The following is a 24,886-nucleotide window of genomic DNA, read 5'->3' on the forward strand; positions in this document are numbered from 1 at the left end:
ACTGTTTGCACAATTAGCATTGTAGAAGATATTTTAAAAAGCAGATTACCTAAACAAGTCTCACTTTATCTATTAACCCTATTTTGAATATATTTATTTTGTGTTCTGAATAAGAATAGTTTCAGCCGAACTATCAATTTCCAGTATAATTTTTGTCATGTTCTGAACAGTAGAAGATTCTGAAGAGTTTAGCTGCCTCTAAACCTTAGTCACATCCTCTTGGATCCTCTACACATGCTATTATGGTTGAACAAATATATACTCTTTCAGTGTTGAAAAATTTCTCTGACATCATCAAGTCCCCATTCTTCCTACCTTTCCTACAAGACCTTTCTTCTTCCACAAAAGAGATAACTCTTGAGAGATGCAGGATTTCCCATTGTGGTGCAGCAGAAACAAATCCAACTAGTATCCCTGAAGACATGGGTTAGAACCCTGGCCTCACTTAGTGGGTCGGGGATCCTGCATTACTGTGGCTGTGGCGTAGGCTGGCAGCTGTAGCTCCGCCATTCGACCTGGGGAAATTCCATATGCCACAGGTGCAGCCTTAAAAAAGAAAGAGTGATGCAAAGCTTTTCATATTTTTGACTTGGCTTTAAAAACTGCAATTTGAAAGTCAAAAGTTGCTCAGTCGTCTTTATTCTTGGCTACCATGTTACCTCTGAAAGAGAATACATACAGTACCCTTGAAAGGCAAAGAGGGTCAAGAACAGGGAAAGAAAATTTAACTCATATTTCGAAGTAATGTCAGCACTATGGTGATTGATGATAGCAGATTCATTAACCATGTATTGAATATGTATTAAATAATAAGCGCTGTGTTAACTACTTTATTGATACTCAGAGAACCATACAACCAGAAGAAAAGGATTTAAGTCCAGGTCTAAATGACTCCAAATCCCAAAAATTTTCATCACTGTATCAGACTAGGAGATGGACTATTTGACACCTGGGACACATTAAGTCAGTCCTTTCAAGTGATTACAGTAGGTGTTATCAGACCGTATCAATTCTATATCAGAAGAATTCTATTTTCCAAGATAGAACATATCAATGCTTTGCTCTCTTGGTTTGTCCACATCTTTCCTTGTACCGCTGTGAACACCTTATATTTTATCATTTCCCAAGGACTCTGGCCTTAGAACTTCTCTTCTAATTCTGCCACACCTACCTTTTTGAATCATATTACAATGCTATTTACACTTATTTATGCACGAATGACTTCTAAATCTAAATGTCCTTCTTCCAATTCTCTTGTTTTATTATCATTTTTTCCAATAACCTATTGGTTTTTTTTTCCACTATGATAAGTTCCTACCCCAGCTTTTTAATCACACACCCCCTCCTCTCATTTTTTGTTACCCTCCATTTTACATCTCAATTCTTTGTACCATCCTCTACCTCATTTGCTTCACTTCTTCCTCATCTGCTACTTTCAATTAGTCAGGAAATTGTATCTCATGAAAATAGACTTTTCCCTTACTCTTTATTGCAAATGCTTTTTGCAAGCCTCCCCTACCTCCTTCTTAGCCTTCATTCTCCACCCCTCCATTTTATCCTCCACACTTGGCCAGATTTTTCTTTCTAAGTACACATCTACTGTGACAATTTGGTGGTGGGAAGCATTTCTTGATACTGCCTGCCAGAGCAGAAAACCTTCTTAGCTCAGAAAGCAACTGTTGTTAAGAGTTTAACATTTGCAGCCTTGCTACCCGTATGGAATCTGGTCATGCACGGTTCCAGTTAGAATGAGATACTGGTCTTTGGACAAACACAGCTGTTGAAAATGGACCCAAAACAATGCAGTCACACATAATTCTCAGGTCCCGTTGGGTAAATGAGGTAACTATAATGGTTAGGGAGTAGGAAAATGTTAATTACTCCTCTGCAACCTTGATTCCATAAAATAGTGAAAGAAAATTTGGACAAATTCTGCCGCCTATACATTTATTATTAAGCAAGCATGTAACCTATCCTATGATCTTAGAGAAGATGCAACTCTGTGCCGTGTGTGTGTGTGTTTGTGTGTGTGTGTGTGTTGTGTAGATGTGAGTTCCCAAAAATGTACAATAGTTTCCCCTGAGGGAAATGTGGCAGAAGTCCAGTGGTGGGGTCAGGCTAACCATCTAATGACAACCAAGAATATTCTTCATCAACTGGGTAGTGATATAAAAAAATGTTATGGTATTAAATGAAAAGCAGGACACAAAAAGATTTGTACACTATGATTATCAGCTTTGCAGATAGCTATGTCTCTGTATAGATAAGAACTGAAAGATAAAACTTAGGCATGAAAACAGCATTGTAGAGTGTTATGATCTGAGATGTTTATATTTTTTCAACATTTTCTTTAATATTTTATTGTCTTTTCTCTTTCATATAACTTTTTAAGTTTGTTTCAGAAATATCAGCTACCTCTGTACACTGATGACAAATAGAAATGCAGAGACATAGTTGGAGGAAACAGAAAAGGTAGCTTTAATTTCCAGGCAAAGAGGGGATACAGCAGGATCGTGCCTCAAGGACTGTGCTCCCCTCCCTTAAGCAGGTAGTGTGGAGTCTTAAAAGTCTTTGAGGAGCAGGGCATGATCAGCTCCTAGACATCTTCCTGACTGGTGGATGGTGAGGCAACTGGGAGTCAGCGTCATTAACCTTCTGGTTCCATCAGGTCTGGGGTCTCCATGCTTGTGGGCAGCATACAGAGGACCTCTTCCACCCAGTGAGGGCTTCAGCACCTGCTAAACAGCTCCAAGGTCATGGCTCAGAATACTATCTATAGTCCTCGAGAACGGATGGTCCTCGACTTTGTCGAATGGCTAAGTGATAATTACTGTTTTCTTTTTTCTCTGTATTTTTTCACTCCTCTTATTAAATTGGTTCTTTGACTAAAGTTTTTCCATAGATAAAAAGGCAGGTGGAGGACATGAGTGGGGGTCCATGCTGGGAAGGCCTCACAGAATCCTGCTTGGTTACAAGTTCTTTCTGAAGTAAATTTTAATTTCTGGGGAAAAAAAAAAAGAGAGAGAGAGAGAGAGAGAGAGAGAGTATTCCTCATCAGAACACAGGACCATTTGGAATCAAACCTGGAACAATTTCCCTAAGGGAGCAGACTACTGGCCACAGATACCTGAGGGGCGGGATGTGTCTAAATTATGTTAAGTAATCCATATGTCTTGAATAACACTGATTTCAACATGGAGCTTCCTTTTCCAAGATCTTCAATGGTTAGAAAAAGGCCACTAATTTTAGCAATGAAACTTGATTTCTAACATCCATTGTGCTAATTAATGAAGAATCTACTTTTCATCAGAAATATAGTTGAAGTATTTGTAGTGACTCTAGAATGTTGCCTTATTCTAATGAAATGCTAGCTGACCAGCCTGATAAAGGCAGAGGACCATCTCTAGAGCTGACCATACACTAACACAGTATCCCACTCTCTTGGCTGGAGTAATTACAAAGAAAATACAGTTACCATAACAACATCAGACTCCTTGTCTCCTCCCTCCCTCTGACTGGGGTTTCCCTTCCACTTTTGCTTAAAAGCTTCTATAAAGGTATTCCTTCCTTTCCTGTCTCTTCTCCCTCCTTTCTCTTTTTCTCTCTCATATTTCCCCCTAACTTTTAAAGATTACCCTCATAATCCCAGGATCTAGTTATTCTCTTCTTCATTTTTACTAAAATGGCATTTAAGTCACATCATTTTTGTAGCCCTTTTCTCTTTGAGTAACAAGCACTTACTAGTGAATGCTTACTACTCGTAGAGCATTGTGACTTCAAGATTCCTGACCATATTTATTTCTTTCGTGAACAGAAAGCTCAAAAACAAAATTAGGAAGAAAAGAATTATTCCTTAACTTTGCAAAAATGTCCATAAAATAAATATAACTAATGTTTGAATCTAATATATGGCACAAATGAAACTTACCACACAAAAGAAACTCATGGGAGTTCCCGTCATGGTGCAGCAGAAATGAATCCTACTAGGAACCATGAGGTTGCGGGTACAATCCCTGGCCTCACTCAGTGGGATAATGATCTGGCATTGCCCTGAGCTGTGGTGTAGGTCACAGATGGGGCTCAGATCCTGCATTGCTGTGGCTGTGGAGTAGGCCAGCATCTATAGCTCTAATTGGACCCCTAGCCTGGGAATCTCCATATGCTGCAGGTACAGCCCTGAAAGGCAAAAAAAAAAAAAAAAAAAAAAAAAAGAAAAAAGAAAAGAAAAAGAAAGAAAAGAAACTCATGGACTTGGAGAACATACTTGTGGTTGCTAAGGGGCGGAGGGGGGAGCAGAGTGAGTGGGATAGACTGGGAATCTGGAGTTAATAGATGCAAACTATTGCCTTTGGAATAGATAAGCAATGAGATCCTGCTGTATAGCACTGGAACTAGTCACATATGATGGAGCATGGTAATGTGAGAAAAAGAATGTGTGTGTGTGTGTGTGTGTATGTGAGATTGGGTTACTTTGCTGTACAGTAGAAAATCAACAGAACACTGTAAATCAACTATAATAGAAAAATAAAAATCGTTATAAAAATGTATAAATAATGTTTAAAGAAAAACAAGGTTGCTACATTATAGGTAGTCTATTTTTAGAAGAAAACAGCAACGATAGCTCTCTTACATTGAAGATTTTATTGGTAGATGTTGGTAGAGTAGGTAGCAATTTATGGAAACAGTCTTAAGACTCCATTTTGTGGGGTGGATCTAGTGCTAGACTGGGTGAATCTACTTTATGTTTGTTTTTCTCAGAGTGCAAACTGTTTTGTTTTTGTTTTTTATCCTCTGAATATAGGGTATGACACACAGGCTTATTCATAATGATGATGGGCAAGCTTATAAGAACACTGTAATCACTAATATGATTCCTATTTTAAAGATGAAGAAAGAGATCACTCCTAGTTCAACTTTGGGAGCTATTACAGGTATTGGATAAAATGAGTTAGATGGAGGTCCCATTGTGGCTCAGCGGTAACAAACCCGACTAGTATCCATGAGAATGCAGGTCTGATCCCTGGCCCCGTTCAGTAGGTTAAGGATTCAGCATTGCCAAGAGCTGCAGGGTAGGTCACAGACATAGTTTAAATCTAGCATTGCTGTGGCTGTGGTGTAGGCCCGCAGCTGCAGCTCCAATTCGATCCCCATCCTGGGAACTTCCATATGCCACAGGTACAGCCCTAAAAAAAAAAAAAAAATGAGTTAGAGAAATCTTTAATAATCTCCACCCAATGATCCTGGAAAATATGAAGAGCTGTTCCATTTCAGGGATATGAAATATATTGGTGTCTATGCAATCTTAGATCATAGAATTTATTTTTCTTTCTCCTTCAATTACAAGGTTACTGATTATTAATAGTCTCAGGAGTTATTGTCCTCATGTCTATCAGTGAAACACAGTACTTCTATAAAATCATTTAGAAACACTTTAGGGTTTTTTGTTTGTTTGTTTGTTTGGGAGTATTTTTTCCTGGAACTGATTAGATCATTTGCCTCAACATGAACAGTGTAGAATGCTTTTTTGAGTTCTAGAAGGAGAAAACTAGTTAATTTTGGTGTGCACCTTGCCCAATATCATAAGCTTTTAAGTCATAGAAATCAAACCTTCTGACCCCAAATCCTGTGCTCCCTATGCCACTCTGCTAACTCTTACCCTCTTAATTAAAACTTGTACCATTTATCCTCTGCCCGCTGTTCTCTTAAGGATTACAAGGGAAGGAAATTAATATCTACTGAATGCTTCCTTTGGGCCAAGATTTTGCTATACAGCGGTAATTATATTCCAAATTATATGTTGGAAATGTAAGAAAGCATATGAAAACAAATCTAAAATACAGGAAAGAAATGATTTAATTTTTTTAAAAACTCTCGATCTTAGACATTATCTATAGGGAGCTGCTATTTTATAGATCAGGCAACAAAATCTCAAATGAGTAAAATAAAAATTAATGGCAGTTAGGATTTAAGCTAGGTTTCTGGTTTTTTTCTTCACTATATCATACTATATATATTTTATTTAATGACAGAGTTCAGTATTTGAGGCCTATAGACTTTAGTAGTCCAGTAAGGTACCAAGTAATAAAACATGTAAACTAGAACAATTTCAAAGTGTAAAATTCAAGCCACTTTATTTAGAATATAATTACCAGATGTTTCCATGGTTGAATTGACATGAAAGGTAGAATTTACTAAAACAAAGATATTCTATAATCACGAAATCAAAATATTAATGTGCTTAATATTTTTTATTCAAATATCTATCATCTATTTCTACCAAGTTTTTAATTGAAAAATTATATATTGGAAGTGTAAGAAAGCATATGAAAGCAAATCTGAAATATAGGAAAGAAATGACTTAAAAAAACTTATTCAAATTATATCACTACTAGTTTTTAATGATCACATAATTGTGTGCTAATATGCTACATGCAAAATAGAAAATTGCTTTTAAAATGCAATACACAATTCATCATTAAGCCCTACCCCAGTCTTATTTTGATAATCCATTTGCTAAATAATGGCATCTGTCACTAGTCAATTTTGCATATATGACTTATAAATATTTGAGAATAATAAAAAAAAAAGAAATGGCCAGCTGCCAATAACATCTGACGACTATCAATAGGTGTTTAAAAGTTAAAAACTCCCAAAGACCTGAATGTCAATCTCAAGCCATTCCTGCTGTCAGTAAATCTCTTCCCTAGCCCACATCCAGTATAGCTACCACCTTCATCTTGATAAGGAAGTCTTCAGTCTACATTTTCTTAAAAGTTTTATTGTTCTAAAAAGTCTACGGAACCTTTCACTTATCGATCCTTCTGAAGGGAATTGACTAATACCCTTTCATATGTCAAAGAGAACAATATTTATTTATCATTTTTCTAAACCACCTTTTTGTTCCTGATGTAGGGTTCTCTATTTTCCTTCTCTCATCAAGATTTCTTAATACTTTATTTTAAAAATTTATTAAAGTATAGTTGATTTACAGTGTTGTGCCAACTTAATAATATTTTAAATTTGTATTTAATTTTATTATTTCTTAACTCTCCAGAGTCCAAACTTTTTTTTCCCCTCAAATGTAGTAGTTTATTCAGTAAATTGAAGAGAGTTCTACTGGACTAGTTATTTGACTTCGAGTAACAAAGCAACTTTTTAATTGATTGGGTTTTGTACGTTTTATTTGTTTTTTTTTCCCCTCCCCAGCTTTATTGAAATATAATGGACATATAACATTGTGTACATTTAAGGTGTACAATGTGATGATTTGATACACATATATATTGTGAAATGATTACCTCTGTAATGTTACTTAGCATATCTGTCACCTAACATAATTAATTTCCTTTTGTAGTGGGGACATTTAAGATCTGTCTGCAACTCTCAAGTATATGAATACAGTATTGTTAACCATATTCACCAAGCTGTATATGTATGCCTAGCAATTATTTATCTATTGGCTAGGCCAATATCTTTCCCTTTTCCCCACCACTTAGCCTCTGACAACTAGCATTCTACTCTGTTTCTAGGAATTCAATGCTTTCATTACACATTAAAAGTGAGATCATATAGTATTTCTTTTGCACTGTCTGATTTGTTTCATTTAAGCATAATGCCCTCAAGGTCAATCCAAATTATCATAAAACACAAGGTTTCCTTCATTTTTATCACTGAATAATATTCTATTGTATGTATGTAGTGTATATATATATATATTTTTTTTTTCTTTATCCATTCATCCGTTGATGGACACATAGATTGTTTCCATGTCTTGGCTATTGTGAACATTTTTCCCTGGTTTTTTTTTCAGAGAATTTGTTGGTAGTATGTAGAAATGCAGCTTAATTTTGTATGTAGATTTTGTATCCTGCAGATTTACTGAGTTTGTTGAATTGTTCTAACAGTTTTTCGGTGGAGTCTTTAGGTCTTTCTCTATATAGGAGCGTATATTTTGCAAACAGAGAAAATTTTCTTCTTCCTTTTCTATTGACTGCTTCTTATTTCCTTTTCCTGCCTTATTGCTCTAGCTAAGACTTCTAGTAAGTACTATGTTGAATAGGAGTGGTGATAGGGGGCACCTTCATCTTATTTCTGATCTTAGGAAAAAAAAGCTTTCAGCTCTTCACCATCAAGTATGATATTAACTATAGTTTTGTCATATATGGCCTTTACTGTGTTGAGGTATTTTCTTTTTTTTTTTTTTTTTTTTTTTTTTTTTTTTTTTTTTTTTTTTTTTTTTTTTTGTCTTTTGTTGTTGTTGTTGTTGTTGTTGCTATTTCTTGGGCCGCTCCCGCGGCATATGGAGGTTCCCAGGCTAGGGGTTGAATCGGAGCTGTAGCCACCGGCCTACGCCAGAGCCACAGCAACGCGGGATCCGAGCCGTGTCTGCAACCTACACCACAGCTCACGGCAACGCCGGATCATTAACCCACTGAGCAAGGGCAGGGACCGAACCCGCAACCTCATGGTTCCTAGTCGGATTCGTTAACCACTGCGCCACGACGGGAACTCCTGTGTTGAGGTATTTTCTTTACACAATTTGTTGAGAGCTTTTACAATGAAATGAAAAATGTTTTTTTCAAATCCTTTTTTTAAATTTATTTACAAAATCATATAATTTGTGTTCCTCTTTCTGTTAATGTGGTATTCCACATTTATTTATTTGCATATGTTGATCCATCCTTGCATCCCAGGGGTAAATATCACTTGATCACATTGTATTATCTGTTTAAACTACAGTTGAATTTGATTTGCTAGTATTTTGCTGAGAATTTTTGTATCTATACTCATTAGGGATGTTGGCATGTAGTTTTCTTGTAGTGTCCTTACCTGGCTTTGGTATCAGGATGATGCTGACCTCATAAAATGAGTTTGGGAGTTTTCCCTCCTCTTCAATATTGCTTTGGAAGAGTTTAAGAAAGATTACATTAATTCTTCTTTAAATATTTGGTAAATTAACCAATGAAACCATCTAGTCCTAGGCTTGTGTTTTTTATTACTGCTTCATTTCCTTAGTTGTTATTAGTCTGTTCAAATTTTCTATTTCTTCATGATTCAGTCTTGGGAAGTCACATATTTCTAGGAATTTATCCCTTTCTTCTAGGTTATCCAATTTGTTGGTGTATGATTATTCATAGTAGCCTTTATATATCCTTTGTATTTCTTTGGTGCCAGGTGTATTATCTCCTTTTTCATTTATAATTTGTATTTAAGTCACCCCCACCCTTTGGTTAGTCTAGTTAATGCTTTGTCAGTATAATTTATCTTTTCAAAAAGCCAACTCTTCATTTCAGTGCTTTTGTTCTTCTTTTTCTCTAGGCTCTATTTCATTTACTTGTACTCAGATCTTTATTATTTTCTTCCTTCTGCTAACTTTGGGCTTAGGCTATTCTTTTTCTAATTCCTTGAGGTATAAAGTTAGGCTGTTTACTTGAGATCTTTCTTTTCTCTTAATATAGGCATTTATTACTACACATTTTCCTCTAAGAATTGATTTTGCTACATCCCATAAGTTTTGGTGTTTGTATTTCCATTTTTCTTCAAGTCAGGATACTTTCTCATTTCCTTTTTGCTTTGTCTTTTAATCCATCAATTGATCAAGAGCATATTAAATGCCATGTATTTGTGAATTTTTCCATATCCTCCTTTTTTTGATTTCTTATTTCATACCATTGTGGCCAAAAAAGATACTTGATATAGTTTCAATCTTCTTAAATTTATTAAGGCTTGTTTTGTGGCCCAACATACGATTTGTCCTGAAGACTGTTCAGATACATGATTTGTTCAGACTGTATGATTGAAAAGAATGTGTATTTTGCTACTTAGGAAGATATTCTATTAATGTCTGTTAAGTACATTTGGTCTATAGTGTTCTTCACATCTCCCTTATTAATTTCCTATCTTAATTATCTATTCAATATAAAAGTGAGGTGTCAAAGTCCACTATTATTACTGTATTGCTGTCTATTTCTCCCTTCAGTTTGGTTAATTGCATTGAATATTTAGGTGTTCCAATATGAATGCATATATATTTACAGATTTCATATCCTCTTGAATAATTGACACTTTTATCATAATATAGGGGCCTTTTTGGTCTCTTGTGACTGATTTTCACTAAAAATCTATTTTACTGATATAAATATAGTCATTCTTCTCTCTTTTAGTTACCATTTGTTTGGAATATCTTTTTCCATCCTTTCACTTTCAGCCTATGTGTGTCTTTAAAGCTAAAGTGAGTCTCCTGTAGGTAACATATTGTTGGATCTTATTTTTATATGTATTCAGTCACTTTTTGTGTTTTGATTAGAAAATTTAATCCATTTGCATTCAAAGTAATTATTGCTGTGTAAGGACTTACATTGCCATTTTGTTCATTGTTTTCTTTTAATTCATTTTTTCCCTTCTTCTTCTCTTGCTGTCCTCCTTTGTGATTTAATTCATGTTCTTTAATTCCTTTCTCTTTATCTTTTCTGTATATACCATAGATTTTTTTCCTTTATGATAACATGAGGCTTATATAAAGCAACTTACAGATATAAGTCTATTTTAAGTTGATAGAAACTTACCTACAATTGCATATAAAATCTCTATATTTTTATTTGCTTCCCCCCACATTTTTGCTATTTTTATCATACTTTACATCTCTGTATAGTGTGTGTCCAATAATAATTATTGTAACTGTAGTTATTTTTTATATATTGTAAAAACTTTTATACTAGAATTTAACATTATTTACACACCACCAATACAATATTATGCTATTCCTAATTTGACAATATATGTAACTTTACCATTGATTTTTATATGTTTTCATGTTATTATTTACTATCATTATTTCAATTTGAAAAACTTCCTTTAACATTTCTTATAAGACAGGTCTAGTGGTGATGAACTCCCTTAGCTTTTATTTGTCTGAGAGTGTCTTTAGCTCTCCCTTATTTTGAAGGACAGTTTTTCTGAGTCTAGTATTTTTGCTTGGCATTTTTTTTTTCTTTCATCACTTTGAATATTTCACCCCATTCTCTCCTGACTGGCAAGGTTTCCATAGAGAAATTCACTGATAGCCAAAATTCTCTCTTTGACTTTTCACATTTGATTATAATGTGTCTAAGAGTAATCTTTGGTTTGATCTTGCTTGAGGCCCTTTGAGTTTCCTGTACCTAGGTGTATATCTCTCTCCCAAGATTTGGAGAGTTTTCAGCTATTGTTTCTTTAAATAAACTCTGTACATTTTCTCTGTCTCTTCTACTGGAATGCCCACAATGTGAACATTAGTTCACTTGATAATGTCCCATAATTCACATAGTTTTTTTTTTTTATTCTTTTTAATTTAAATTTTTTTCACTCTTTTTATATTCATTTTTCTTTTCGTTCCTCTAATTTCAAATGATCTGTCTTCAGGGTCTCTGATTCATTCTTATGTGTGATCAGTTTTACTGTTTAAGCTTTCTATTAAATTTTGTAGTTCTGTCATTGTATTTTTTAGTTTGAGGGTTCCTCTTTGGCTCTTTTTTATGAGTTCTATTTCTTTATATTTTTTTTATTTGTTTTTTGTTTGTTTGTTTTTGTTTTTGTTTTTGTTTTTGTTTTGTTTTTGTTTTTGTCTTTTTGCCATTTCTTGGGCTGCTCCTGCAGAATATGGAGGTTCCCAGGCTAGGAGTCTAATTGGAGCTGTAGCTGCCAGCCTACACCAGAGCCACAGCAACACGGGATCTGAGCTGCATCTGCAACCTACACCACAGCTCATAGCAACGCCGGATCGTTAACCCACTGAGCAAGGGCAGGGATCGAACCTGCAACCTCATGGTTCCTAGTCAGATTCGTTAACCACTGCACCATGATGGGAATTTCATATTTCTTTATTAAACTTATTATTTTTTTATACATTGCTTTCCTGACTTTGTTAAATTGTCTGTCTGTATTCTTTTCCATTTCATTGATTTTTTTTAACATGAGTTCTTTGTCAGACAAGTTGCAGATCATCATTTCTTAGGGCTTGGTTACTAATGCTTTATCAGTTTCCTTTGGTTATGTCATATTTGCTCTATTCTTTGTGACCCATGTATCCACAAGTGCATTGGTGTCTATGCATATGAAGGAGCCAAAATCTCTTCTCCTCTTTACAGACTGATTTTAGCAGGTGAAGTTCTTCTCCTGTCTGTTCCCCAGGCCAATGGGATTATCTCCAGAATCATAATCATTCTGTGCTAGAGCCAGTTTTGAGGCTGTTGCCAGGTCTGCAGTGAGGTTCATGGTTAGCAGGCTTGTTAGCAGGAGCTAAGGTTTGCATAGATCCTGTCTGGTCTATAGGTGGAGAGGAATGCCTCAAGTACCTTGTTCAGTAGAACAGCACTTGGACAAGTATCCACTTCAAGATCTCCAATTGGGTCTTCACTTGCTGGACCTATCACCACATAGAGAGATGGGTATGGCCCCCACCAGGTCCCTGGGAGGGCTTACACATGGACATTGGATGGGTCTTTGGGTGACCAGGACTGTGTCTGTACTATGGCTAAGAAGGATACATGCAAGAGATATCATATTTGGCCATCTTCATGATTTCACTCATGTTTTTCTTGTTTTGTGGGACATTACAGTCAGAATCTCTTAAAAATCACAGAAAGAGTAACCAATGACTCTGTTAGAGTTTATGAAGCTTTTTACAAAGGGTATGTACATCAATTGCTTTCCATCCTTGCAGTCAATAGAAATATATTTGAGGGTTTAAATTACAGAAAATAAAAATTAGAGAATACAGATTAAGAAATATATTATCATACTACCCTGTTATGGCTAACTAGTTTTAAGATGTTTATAAACTTAAGTTGAATGTAAAAGATCACAATCTTGGAGTTCCCACTGCAATGGACCAGCAGTGTTTCTGGAGTGCCAAACACAGGTTCAATCCCTGGAATGGCACAGTGGGTTAAGGATCTGGCATTGTTGCAGCTGCGGTGTGGGTCACAACTGCAGCTTGGATCTGATCCTTGGTTCAAGAACTTCATATGCCACAGGGTGGCCAAAAAAGAAAAAAAAAAAAAAAGAAAAAAAGAAAAAGAAAAAGGAAAAAAAAATTAAAGATCATAGCCCTATCCTTTAAAAATCTTATAATTTTGTTTTTACTATGATTTTTGTTTTTCTATGATTATTAAAAAAAATCTCAATTTTTCATCTTCTGCAGTCACATGAAGCCTATACACATGAGTAGTCAATATATGTTCTTATAGATATAAAAAAAAAATCTAAGAGATACTTCCCAAGATTGAGATTCAGCTGTTAACTGAGAAAAAAGAAGAAACCTTAGAATGCATATGATTTTGAATCAGAAAACATTGCTGGGAGTTCCCTTGTGGCCTAGCAGTTAAAGATTCAATCTTGTCACTGCTGTGGTTCAGGTTACTGCTTTGGCTCCAGTTCGATCCCGGTTCCAAGAACTTCCACATGCTGCAGGTGTGGCCAAAAAAAAGAAAAGAAAATATTGCTGAATTTAGCATAATATCTGGAACAGTATTTGCAGTCTGATAATTTTCAAATTATGAGTTGGTTTCTATAGGTAATTAAATGCCTAGCCAAATTCTGTACTGATAGAGACTCTGGGGAAAAAGAAAAATTAGATAGCAATCAAGTGTTCCACTGATATGAGGGAGGAAGCTGCTGCAAATGCTTGCAAGGGGCTTTTCAGTCACATTTATTTCCAGAATAACCTACATGTGATCAACTCCTTTTTTGTCTTGGAGATAATTAGCTTAAATGTTATAAATTTATCCAGATGACATAAAGAGATAGAAAATTGACTGAGACCATACCATTTACTCCTGAGGTTCATTTAAGCTTAACATGGTTACTAAATGTATTAGTATATGCAAGAATCTACCCTTTTTCTGCTGAAAGTGTAGATTTTCAGCTAATTTATTTAGAGTACATGCCCTGTATCAAGACCTGCCCTGTATCAAGGCTGCAGTGTGCAGGTTTTGTGGTATTCTGATGAATTACCTGGCAGCTCACTTAAGTTCTTTGATGTCTTTGAGACCTGTGAGTACCTATACCCTGTCCTGGAGCAGAATTTCTCTAGTGTTGTTGCTGGAACAGCAACAGCAACACCTGAGAGTATGCTATAAATTCAAATTCTCAGGACCTATTCTATCTCCTCTGGTTTAAAAATTCTGGAGGTGGAGCCTAGCAGTCTGCATTTTAGCAAGCCCTGCAAATTGTTGCCTTTCATGCTTAAGTGTAAAAACCACTTTTTCAGAGAAGTCTGCAAGGACTCTGAGGTCTTCCATTGAGTCACAGTGAGAAAATACAGTTCAAGATCTACTCAATATTGTGCAATAACTATATGGGAAAAGAATCTGAAAAGGAATGGCTCTGTGTATATATATAACTGATTTACTTAGCTGTATATCTCAAACTAACAAAACTTTATAAGTCAACTACACTCCAATAAAAATTTTTTGAAAAATTATAGTACCTAGTGATTCCTTGAGGAGCCCCAGGCAGCTTAAAGTGTGTATTACCAAAGCCATCTCTCCTAGGAAATGGCCCAAGTCTTGAGAAAATCTCTACATTGGCTATAAGATGTAACTCATATGATGTCAAAATGAGAGGCCATTTATTCATTTAATCAACAGATATGTTGAGTATCTGCTAAACCCTAGTCACACATCTGAGTTAAGGATCTTGCAGTCAAAGAAAGAAGATTAAGATGTTAGCACAATAATATGATATGTGCGAAAAGAGATCACCTTCAATTCAATGATATCAGACTCTAATTCACAGGAAACAAACTGCAGAGTTAGCTGTTGGTTTTTTTAACAATGAGTAGCCATAAATATTTTTCAAGCAACCATAAACTTAATCAATGGTGAGATTTGAAAAAATAAATTTTGTGATTCTATGTGGAATGGTCCAGAAGAATAAGGAAATGGAGATTAAAGACCCAATGAAATATAATTATAACACTTGAGAAGAGAGTAGGGTCGCACCTAGAATGGAAATAGAATCCAAAGAATTTTTACCCGTGAATGGCTATGAGATTATTGCTAAAGAAAAGTGGTAAGTGGAACATGCATCTGAAGTTTGGAAACTAAGGAAATGAGATTATTGTTACATTACTAAAATTTAAGTGGAATAAAATGTTAAGCACAAAGCTTGAGATGGGACACGTGTCATGAACATATTGAATGTGAGGTATGTGCTGAACATCCAAATTAAAGGGTCCAATTTATAAGTTCATAAGAAAGAAGACAGGATTTGGACATCTGAATTAGGGGGACATCTGCGTATAAGTGGTTGTTGACGTCATGACAAGAAAGGAGATTTTTAAGGGAAAGTATGTTGAGAGACAAATGAAACAGTCCACAGAAAACATCTTGAAAAATGACAGCATTTATGGATTGCAAGAAGGATATCACGGACAAGGCAGGGGAATCAGAAACAGTGTCATGTTAGCAAAGGTAATATCCAGCTGGAACTTACTAATATTGGTGGACCAGTTGTTTACATCTCTTCAGAGTCATAAGTACTCTGTTCTTTTTGGTGTTCACATTGATCTAGTTTTCAAATACTTTTGAGCCTACAGAAAACAAAAGGCAAAGAATGAGGATATAGTCATTACACATCCCAGATTTAGGCAAATTTCAATACTTTATAGTGCTTTGTAAAAAATCGGAAGAGAACAACCTCCCAGAAAGAAAATAGTATATGAATATGCATGAAATCATTCCACAATTTGCAATCTGGCTTAAAATATATTTTTTTAATGTATGACTGGGTTCCTATGCTATACAGCAGAAGTTGACACAACACCATAAATCAACTTTCATTTAAAAAAACAAAGCTACCTCTTTGGTCCATGATGCCTGTACTACTCTTAGCAACACAATAATCCTCTGGAAATAGACTATTGACTTGTCTGCATCCTCTACTAGATGGGAGCTACTGACCCATATTGCAAAGGAAGATTTTTATCTCATAGATACTCATGTGATTAGTTAATAAATGGACATTTTAATTAAATATCAGTTAGTATTATTGCTTTATCAAGTGCTATTTCTATGATTTATTAATCAGCTGAAGTGTTTACATTAGTAAAATGTTTACCACTGTAGACTGCTGGCATATGTGTGTGGGCATGCTATAACAAACATAATTATTAATATTATAAAAATTGATTTTATTTATAATATGTATAATTATATGCTGGTTGAAGAATGAAGAAAATACCAAATACCAAAATATGACATGATTGGGATGATGACTTTTTTTTTTTAACATGAAAACTGCTTTTAGAAAAAGCTTCCACAGCTAAAGGTTTCCCCCCAACCCTGACCCCAGGGATATTATCATGGAGTTGGTAGCTTCTCCTATGCCTGTGTTAAGTTTAGGTGAAGTAAATAGTTTATGAGTTTTCCCCAAGTTATAAAGTGACTTTTAGGTGGCTCAAGATGATCAGACTACTAAAATGAATACACATCTATGAATCTTCAGAAGTGAGCTTTAGTGTCCTTGAAATCAAAAGGAGTATCCCAAAGCTACCCAGAGCCAGTCATGAAATGCCCCCTCTATCTTTGATTCTTTATATGCCAGAAGTTTTTAATTTTCCATGCCAAATGGCAGATTTATTTTGTTCTGAAATTTAAGAATGTTTCAATTCAACTTGCATCTTTTTCTCATTCTCATGTAAAAGGGGGGAAAATGAAGAAAGAAATCATATTTTAGAACTAAGTTTCATTCATTTATATTGTAATTTTTTATTTTTATAGTCAAACTCATTAACATGATGAAAATAATTTGGCAAGAATTTAGATCCAAGATAAATGGAAATCAGAAAAGCAATGTTTTTCTATAACAATTCAGCATATTAACAATTTCAGTCCTAAAATCTAAGAACCAGCTCCCAATGAAAAATTAATTATTTCAAATTTGGTTTTGTTTTCTTCCCCAACAGAAAATCAACACAGCGTACACAATCTAAAAACTATTCCTCCACAGTCAAGCCAGTTTCAGTTTTCTCTCCTTTTTTCAATAGGGTAAAATCACCAAAGGAAGGATTAGGTGAATGTACAATTATATAGAATAAGAGCATACTATCCAAATATGTGGCTTTTATAAACAGTCAAAATTGTTTATGATATGTGCAGCAAAAATGCTGGAAGTTATCGTTTCACTGGTCTTTTCATTATTTTTTCTCTTGCTGTCTTAATAACAACAAAAAGTGTGACTCCTTTATACTCCCCAATTTGTTCCACAATACTTGGGATTATTGAATTCTTAATGAAAATGAATGAAGACTTCTTTCTTTGGCCTCCCAGAAGTGAGACATTTGGAGATACTTGTGAAATGAGGTGAATGTTCTCATAGCCTATTGTTTTCTTTGTAAAGTAGCAACTTCAACTTTACTCTGTAATGTTCTTGACAGATAATAAAGATTATGATGCATACTTATCATACACTAAAGTGGATCCTGACCAGTGGAATCAAGAGACTGGGGAAGAAGAACGCTTTGCTCTTGAAATCCTACCTGATATGCTTGAAAAGCATTATGGATATAAGTTGTTTATACCAGATAGAGATTTAATTCCAACTGGAAGTAAGTTAATGTCTTCATTTGAGAGTGTGCATATTCTTGTGTCTGTCTGTGTAATCATCATTTTTAGACAGAATTTTAACTTCTGCATATGTCAGTTTCTCAAGAAAGAAATGTCATTATATGTTCAAATGAAAAATGTTTCCATACCCCTGAGGAAGCTACTTCCATTATTCTATAAAGCATCTCATGTCATGAGTCTTGACATTTAAAGGAACCAAATGAGAGATTGTACCTGGGAAGACATTTCTAACATTGAGAGAAGCAAAACCCATACTTTATTCAAAGTGATCGTTGGCTATTTTCATCTTCTCAAGGGTTTACCCAACAACCAGCAATTCTCATTTAATGTGTAAAAGAGAATCTACTGTGGCTCTGGACCAAATGTTCAATTTACTTGTTCTGATAAACCCTTTTCTCTTTTGTAGCATACATTGAAGATGTAGCAAGGTGTGTAGATCAAAGCAAGCGGCTGATTATTGTCATGACCCCAAATTATGTAGTCAGAAGGGGCTGGAGCATCTTTGAGCTGGAGACCAGACTTCGAAACATGCTTGTAACTGGAGAGATTAAAGTGATCCTAATTGAATGCAGTGAACTACGAGGAATTATGAACTACCAGGAGGTGGAGGCCCTGAAGCACACGATCAAGCTCCTGACCGTTATTAAGTGGCATGGACCAAAATGCAACAAGTTGAACTCTAAATTCTGGAAACGTTTGCAATATGAAATGCCTTTTAAGAGGATAGAACCCATTACGCACGAGCAGGCTTTAGATGTTAGTGAGCAGGGGCCTTTCGGGGAGCTGCAGACTGTCTCGGCCATTTCTATGGCTGCCGCCACCTCAACCGCTCTAGCCACTGCCCATCCAGATCTCCGTTCCACCTTTCACAACACGTACCATTCACAAATGCGTCAGAAACACTACTACCGAAGCTATGAGTACGACGTACCTCCAACCGGCACCCTGCCTCTTACCTCCATAGGAAATCAGCATACCTATTGTAACATCCCTATGACACTCATCAACGGGCAGCGGCCACAGACAAAATCGAGCAGGGAGCAGAATCCAGATGAGGCCCACACAAACAGTGCCATCCTGCCGCTATTGCCAAGGGAGACCAGTATATCCAGTGTGATTTGGTGACAGAAAAGCAAGGGGCACTCTGTCCCTGGGAGTTTGAGTGGAGTCTGCAGTCCAGTGCCTGGAACTAAATCCTCGACTGCTGCTGTTAAAAACATGCATTACAATCTCTAGAACACGAGGAAAAACAGGGTCTTGTACATATGTTTTTTGCAATTTCTTTGTAGCATCAGTGTCCTCCTGTTTTATCATGTCTCCTACCATTACATTTTTTGACTTTGTTTTATATGTCATTGGAATTTGTAAATTTACATTTTTTTAAAGAAGAGACTTATGTATAGATAGAAAATCCTTTTTTTGCTTCATTAGTTTAGTTTTAGAATGGGCTTTTATTTCCTTTCCTTGATTTTCTTTTGCTTTTAACATTTCCTTGGGGTGCTTGGACAAATCTATCCGATGGGACAAGGAGCACCGGATCCTCTCTTGGGTTCTGCCTAGGATCGGCAGGGCCATGTGGGCCTTCAGAGAGCAGTGCAACGAATGCCAGCATTGCCATTTGGGGAAAAAAAAAAAAAAAGATGAGAAGAACACTTGTTCATAGGAGGGCCCCGCCAATCAGAGCCCTGAATCTCTTCCTTGTCCTGCCTCATTCCCCACCTCTACCCTTCTAATGGCGGCATGATGTGTAAACTCTGAGAAAGGGTGGGGGTGGGTCTAACTGTCTTAACATTTACTTCACTGCTCGTCAGAATACACTCCAGACCCAAAATTGTGCTAGTCACTTGACAGTGACCACTACAGAGTGCTAAGAAGAGAAGATCAAGGGCATGAAAATGGGGGAGAGTGTGCTGTTTCTGTTTTTTAAATGAGTTGATGTACCCTTATATAAATATATATATATATATATATAAACACACACAACAAAACAAAAGAAACAAACAAAAAAAAAAAAAAAAAGGAAAAAACAACAAAAAAATCAAGCCCTATATTTGATCACTTCCTGGAAAGGCATGAATGTGTTTGTGGCTGTTTTTGTTTAATATTCTACTTCCTCTTTTCCCTCTATAATTTTCTGCAAATGAGATTATGTGCAAATGCCAGGCAAGTTAACTCAAAAGGGTGAATTAACACAAGTCAAAATGAAATTTATATTGAAGGCTTCCAAACCAAAGGGAAGGACAGGATGTGTCATCGAATATGTTTTGTCACCTTGTATTATAGAAAATGTTATTTTCTAAAGAGTCAGAACAAATGTGTGAAACTTATTATGGAGTCCCCTTGTATTTAAATGTTAATTCAGTGTATTTAATTTTCAATGCTATATTCAGAATCAAGTGTTTGGTTTCAGTTTGTGAACATAAGCAGCACTTAATAATATCAAAGTGTTTATATAAGAACTCAGGAGGTCAAACATATGAATACCAACAGAAATCAGTATTTTAAAAATAAACATTATTTACACAAAATAGTTTTTAAATTAGATGAGAAAGTATTTAAAATAATTAATTTTACTGTATAAAGAATTAGTTTTATTTTAATTGTATAATTCTATCTTTCAGAAACAGTAAGCTGATGCTCCCAGGAAATTCATCCCCTACCATTTAGCTTTATGTTTGAATTCAATGACATAAGCAGCTAATACATATTCATGTTGAAAATGATGCAAAATCAATCATAAAGGAACTTGCAGAGGGCAGAATTGCTAAAGGGAAATAATACCTAAGTAGCTTTTAGTTTTAAAAAAATCAATGTGATGAAAACACTGATAATAGAACTTACGCATTACTTTAGTGATTCATTGTAGGAACTTCCGTTCCAGCCATTGTCTGTGGGCTTGTGTAGTGACTATTGTATGTTTGGTTTATTCCTACCACCATATAGTGAGAAAACAATTCTACAGTTTTGGTCACAATACTAAGATGTAAGTTGACTATGCACACAAAAATATAAATTTCAGTAGAGTTCATTGGGAAGGTTAAAATTGAATTGCAAATGTATGAGAGATGATTATAAGAATTTTGTAACAATATGAACATTTCATATTTGTGTAACAAGGTAAAGGAGCTTTAGGATGTGCATTGACTTTTATTTGGTAAAAAAGAAAAAAAAATGCTTATTTCCCTCACAACTCTGGGTCCTTCTCTACAATCTATTCTTTATTCCCATGCTCTCCCTGGACCTCTGTCACATTTTCTCAAACCAGACCTGAAGCTACACGGACACAAACTTTAAGGTCAGCTTTGCACATTGGTTATTTTCAGAATCCAAGAAGGCCATTGTTTAACTTTGTACTATGGACACCTGTCAGGGACTGGTGGCAGTGAACCTCATTGGACTGTATTCAAGACTCCCCCAGTGCTCAGAAAACTGTAATCATGGCAATGGCCTGGTTTATATCTTTGTTTTAGTTTTTTTTTTTTTAATTTTTTTAAGTGCACGATGGAAGTGTTGAATAAATGTAGAGGAAGTATTCAGACCACAGTCATATTTTAGGCATCCATAGGTGTTAATTTAGCTGCATTGGGAGTACATTTTTTGTTCTATTTTTAGTGTAGATTTAAGCACTTTGAATAAATAGCATGATTCAGGGATTGATGGGTAATATTTGATATTCTCACAACTTAAAAACTTTTTTTCCTCTAATGTTTTGTCATATTTTTAGAAAATGAAAAAAATGGAGAAGAGGCTATCTATGGCTTTAGAAACATTCTTCCCAAGTATTCCTCCATCAGCTCCATGTGAGAACAAATGAAGGAAACTGCCATGTGTTCACATGCTCTGTGTTTAACAAAAGTTATGTTAGAATTCACAATAAAGAGAGAAAAAAAATGTATTTTCCCTAGTGCTTAGGTTTCATCCTTCTCTTTTTTCCAGCGGGAGCTGTGGGAGATAAGAATATTCTAGTGGTAAAAAACACAGTTGAAAGTGTGAATATGTTAGCCAAGCTAAGGGAAATAATGGGCTTCTGGACTTGGACCTGTGCAAGGTTTGGTATTTAATGCCTGTTTTTCATCATTTGCTGCTTAGATTCCAAGTGACATGTCATGGAATTGTAAGGCCACCTGGTTCTTTAATGTGACTTCTACTTGCTACCTATGAGCGTCCCACTCTTTATATTGGTGCTCAAATCTTTGATTATTTAATTTGTAATCCATTCCTTAGGTCTTCTATGGGCAGAGAAAAATTTGTATCTCATGCATCCAGCTGATTTAAGATCAATTATATAAAAAAAATCCAAGACACAATGAGACCTGAACCTACTCTATTCGTATAGTTAATCTTCTGGTTATTCAGTCAACCATTTTGTGTTTCTTACTTTCTTCAGTATATGTATTTGAACACTCTTGACTTAAATACCTTGATACTACTTTCTTCTTTATTTCGTTATTATTTAGCATTTTATAACAAGAACAAATATTAACTGAGAGCCAACCCTAAACTCCAAGTAAGTTTTGTTTATCCTAGAATAGTCATTAACTTTGACATATCCCACCTATGTAAATTAAGAACATTATTTCTAGGAAAACATTAAGTCATACATTTGTAAATTATTTTCTGATTCTCGAATGATACCCTAGTTCTCCTTTTTCTAAGAAGCATTTTTTATCTTACGCTTAATTTTTTTTCTTTTTTAAATTTAAGCTTATATCATTAGTCCCAGAAGAAAGCTTATTGAAATTCAGAGGAGACCATAGATATTGTGTAAGTAAAATGACTGAGTGGAAATAAGAGAATATACATAGACAGAGGAAGAAAATCCCTTACTCTTTCTGATATGAATTTGCTTGAACATTATTCCCATTATTGTCATAGTTGATTAAAAGAGATGAAATACTGTTAAATGGGTTAGCAATCCTACCTAGGACACATTTTGTTATTGTTCAATAAGGGGTATTTTAACAATATATGTGGTTGTTACAAAGAAATGATGCAACTGAGTTCTCTCAAAGGAGCAGCTTGTTAATGGAAGCTGAGCTGTACCTTGCCTTATCACTTACCCTTCCCACCCTATTGTTTTGAACAAAGAAAGTAACAACTCTCAAATTTGCATTATCCTTAACAAAAGACCTTAAACTTGGGTTCAAGGACACCTTGAGTCTGTGAAAAGGATTAAAGGAAATAACAAGCCCTTGAAGTTCCAGAGAGAATCGTGAATGTGTGCAAAACTGTGTTTTCTGGGATTTGAGTCTCAAAAATATCTATCATCTAAGAAGCTATTGATGTTTGGATTTAGAGCATATACTCAGAAACTGACATTCAGATAAACCACATATCTCGCAGGCACTGTTATTGCTGCAATTCCTTGCTGTCATTCAGAGGATGATTATTGTTCTTTTAACAAACAGAAGCAATTCCTCTTCCAACACGACCCAATTTTGTGGGAGACCTGGTTTATAGAGAGGAAAAACTTTGACCGATGACAAGTAGTTCATTCCCAAATAAATGAGAGTTGACTAATTACTATGAGAGTTTACTCATTTTCTAATTTACTCAAAAGATAGTTGGGGTGGAATGTGAAATCATGCAATTTGGCATGATGCCTTATTTCATTGAACTTTTTTATGATTTGATTTAATCCTGTTTCCTACAACAAAACTAAGAAGAATTAATTTAGTATAGGAGTAGAAGAAACAACCATTTGACATGTTTTTCCTAAGGGACCCAGTTTTCTTATGCCAAGATTTAGAATTTGTTATATGCTTGGTTTGCTGCAACTGTGCTTTTGCTAGTTTCAGGTTTTATGATATAACTTTAGGGAAATATGAAAAATTTTGAGAATAAACTCAAAATAACTGAGGTGGTGGTAATTTAAAGTTTCACTTTTTACTCATATTTGGCAGCAAGATGAAAGTTTGTGCTGTGTTAGTAATTAAGATACTGTCACAAGGAGCTGTTAAAACCTGACTAAATTTGAATAAAGAGAAGGATGATGATGATGACTTCATCCTAATCCTAATCTTATGTATTTTGTCATCATTAGACTTCAGTCACATGCATAGAAAATGCCCAGACTAAAAAGAAGGAATTTAGCTCTAATCTTCCATCAAGTATCATTTCTTCCTTCCAGGCTCAGAATATAAAACATCTCTCCATTATACACACATAAGATACATAAAAAGAAAAATATCCTTCTGCCTTTAATAAATGATCCTCTAAATAGTCTCTGAGTTCAGTGACAAACTCGTGTTTCTGAATTGTTCATTCAAGTGAAGTAAGGCACTGTTGTTTTTCTACCACTCATTCCCTTCATTGATACATCCCCCAGGGTCCACAGCCTGAAAAGTAATCTCTTTATAACAAACAAACAACAAACAAAGGCAATCACTCTGTCATCACAGGTATTCCCTCTACTACTAAATGAGTAGAAACTGAAGAACTGCACATGAACTTGAGACTATTACTTGTAATATTGATGTTGTGTAAATTTCAGTCTTCATAGTCCAGATAACCTTAAGTTTCAAAGGGCATGCTGGTCATTAAAAAAAAAAAAAAAAAAAAAAGATTTAATGTAAAATGACATACTACATAGTGCATGAACATGTGGCAAAGTAATTTGGGTCTATCCTTACTAGTCAATGAGAGACTAAATTTGGGGAGATCAGATATGAGTGTTTTAAGTTAATTCTCAACTGGGATGAAGACATCTCTATGTTAGGATACATGGACGGTTGTCCATATTCCTTGCAACATATGCTCCTGGTAGCTAGACTCCTTAGTGTGTTCTTTCCACCAAAGTAGTGGGGATATGTTCATATAATCTGCTATTGAATTGTACAAACTTTTACATTTTCAGAGTTTGAGGGAACCCAAATAGGAAAGTGAATTTAGTCATTTTCCTCTGCTGGTGTTCAAGTCAAATTTTAAACTCAGATACTCTCAGATATGTTCTACAGTCAGTAAAAAGTGCATTTTACATAGTGTTTCCCTTTAGTTTTGCCTACTCTCTTTGATTTTGTACAATCTAGAATGTAACTTGTGTAGGTGATGGAGGCGCTCTTTTTTTTTTCTTAGAATACTTAACAATTACATATTTGGTTTTGCTTTGACTAGCAATAGGAAAATAGACAAATACAAGTGTAAAAATGAGAAATTTTAAACTTGAATTATAATTTGTGTTTTATAGTCGTTTCATAAGTCTGTTGCTCTCTATGAGTATGCTCTCTATATATCCTGTAAAAATAAATTTATATGTTACATAGAAATTCAAGAAATTAAAT

At 35.1% G+C, this 24,886-nt stretch overlaps 1 protein-coding gene across 2 annotated transcripts in view; it reads left to right on the plus strand.

Moving 5' to 3' along the window:
- IL1RAPL1 (interleukin 1 receptor accessory protein like 1) overlaps positions 1 to 23,793 on the plus strand; it is a 1,404,779-nt gene extending 1,380,986 nt beyond the window's left edge. For both annotated transcript variants that reach the window (XM_003360251.6, XM_021080210.2), the window contains exons 10-11: positions 17,417 to 17,587; positions 18,013 to 23,793. In XM_003360251.6, coding sequence (XP_003360299.3) covers positions 17,417 to 17,587; positions 18,013 to 18,731 — 890 coding nt within the window. In that variant the 3' untranslated portion in view covers positions 18,732 to 23,793. The remainder of the gene's footprint in view (positions 1 to 17,416; positions 17,588 to 18,012) is intronic.
- Positions 23,794 to 24,886: the final 1,093 nt, after the last annotated feature.

The sequence above is a fragment of the Sus scrofa genome, chromosome X (assembly GCF_054392235.1).
Source record: "Sus scrofa isolate SSC_HxYL_T2T_F1_AM1 chromosome X, Sscrofa_HxYL_maternal_Yorkshire_Landrace_v2.0, whole genome shotgun sequence".
Lineage (NCBI taxonomy): Eukaryota > Metazoa > Chordata > Mammalia > Artiodactyla > Suidae > Sus > Sus scrofa.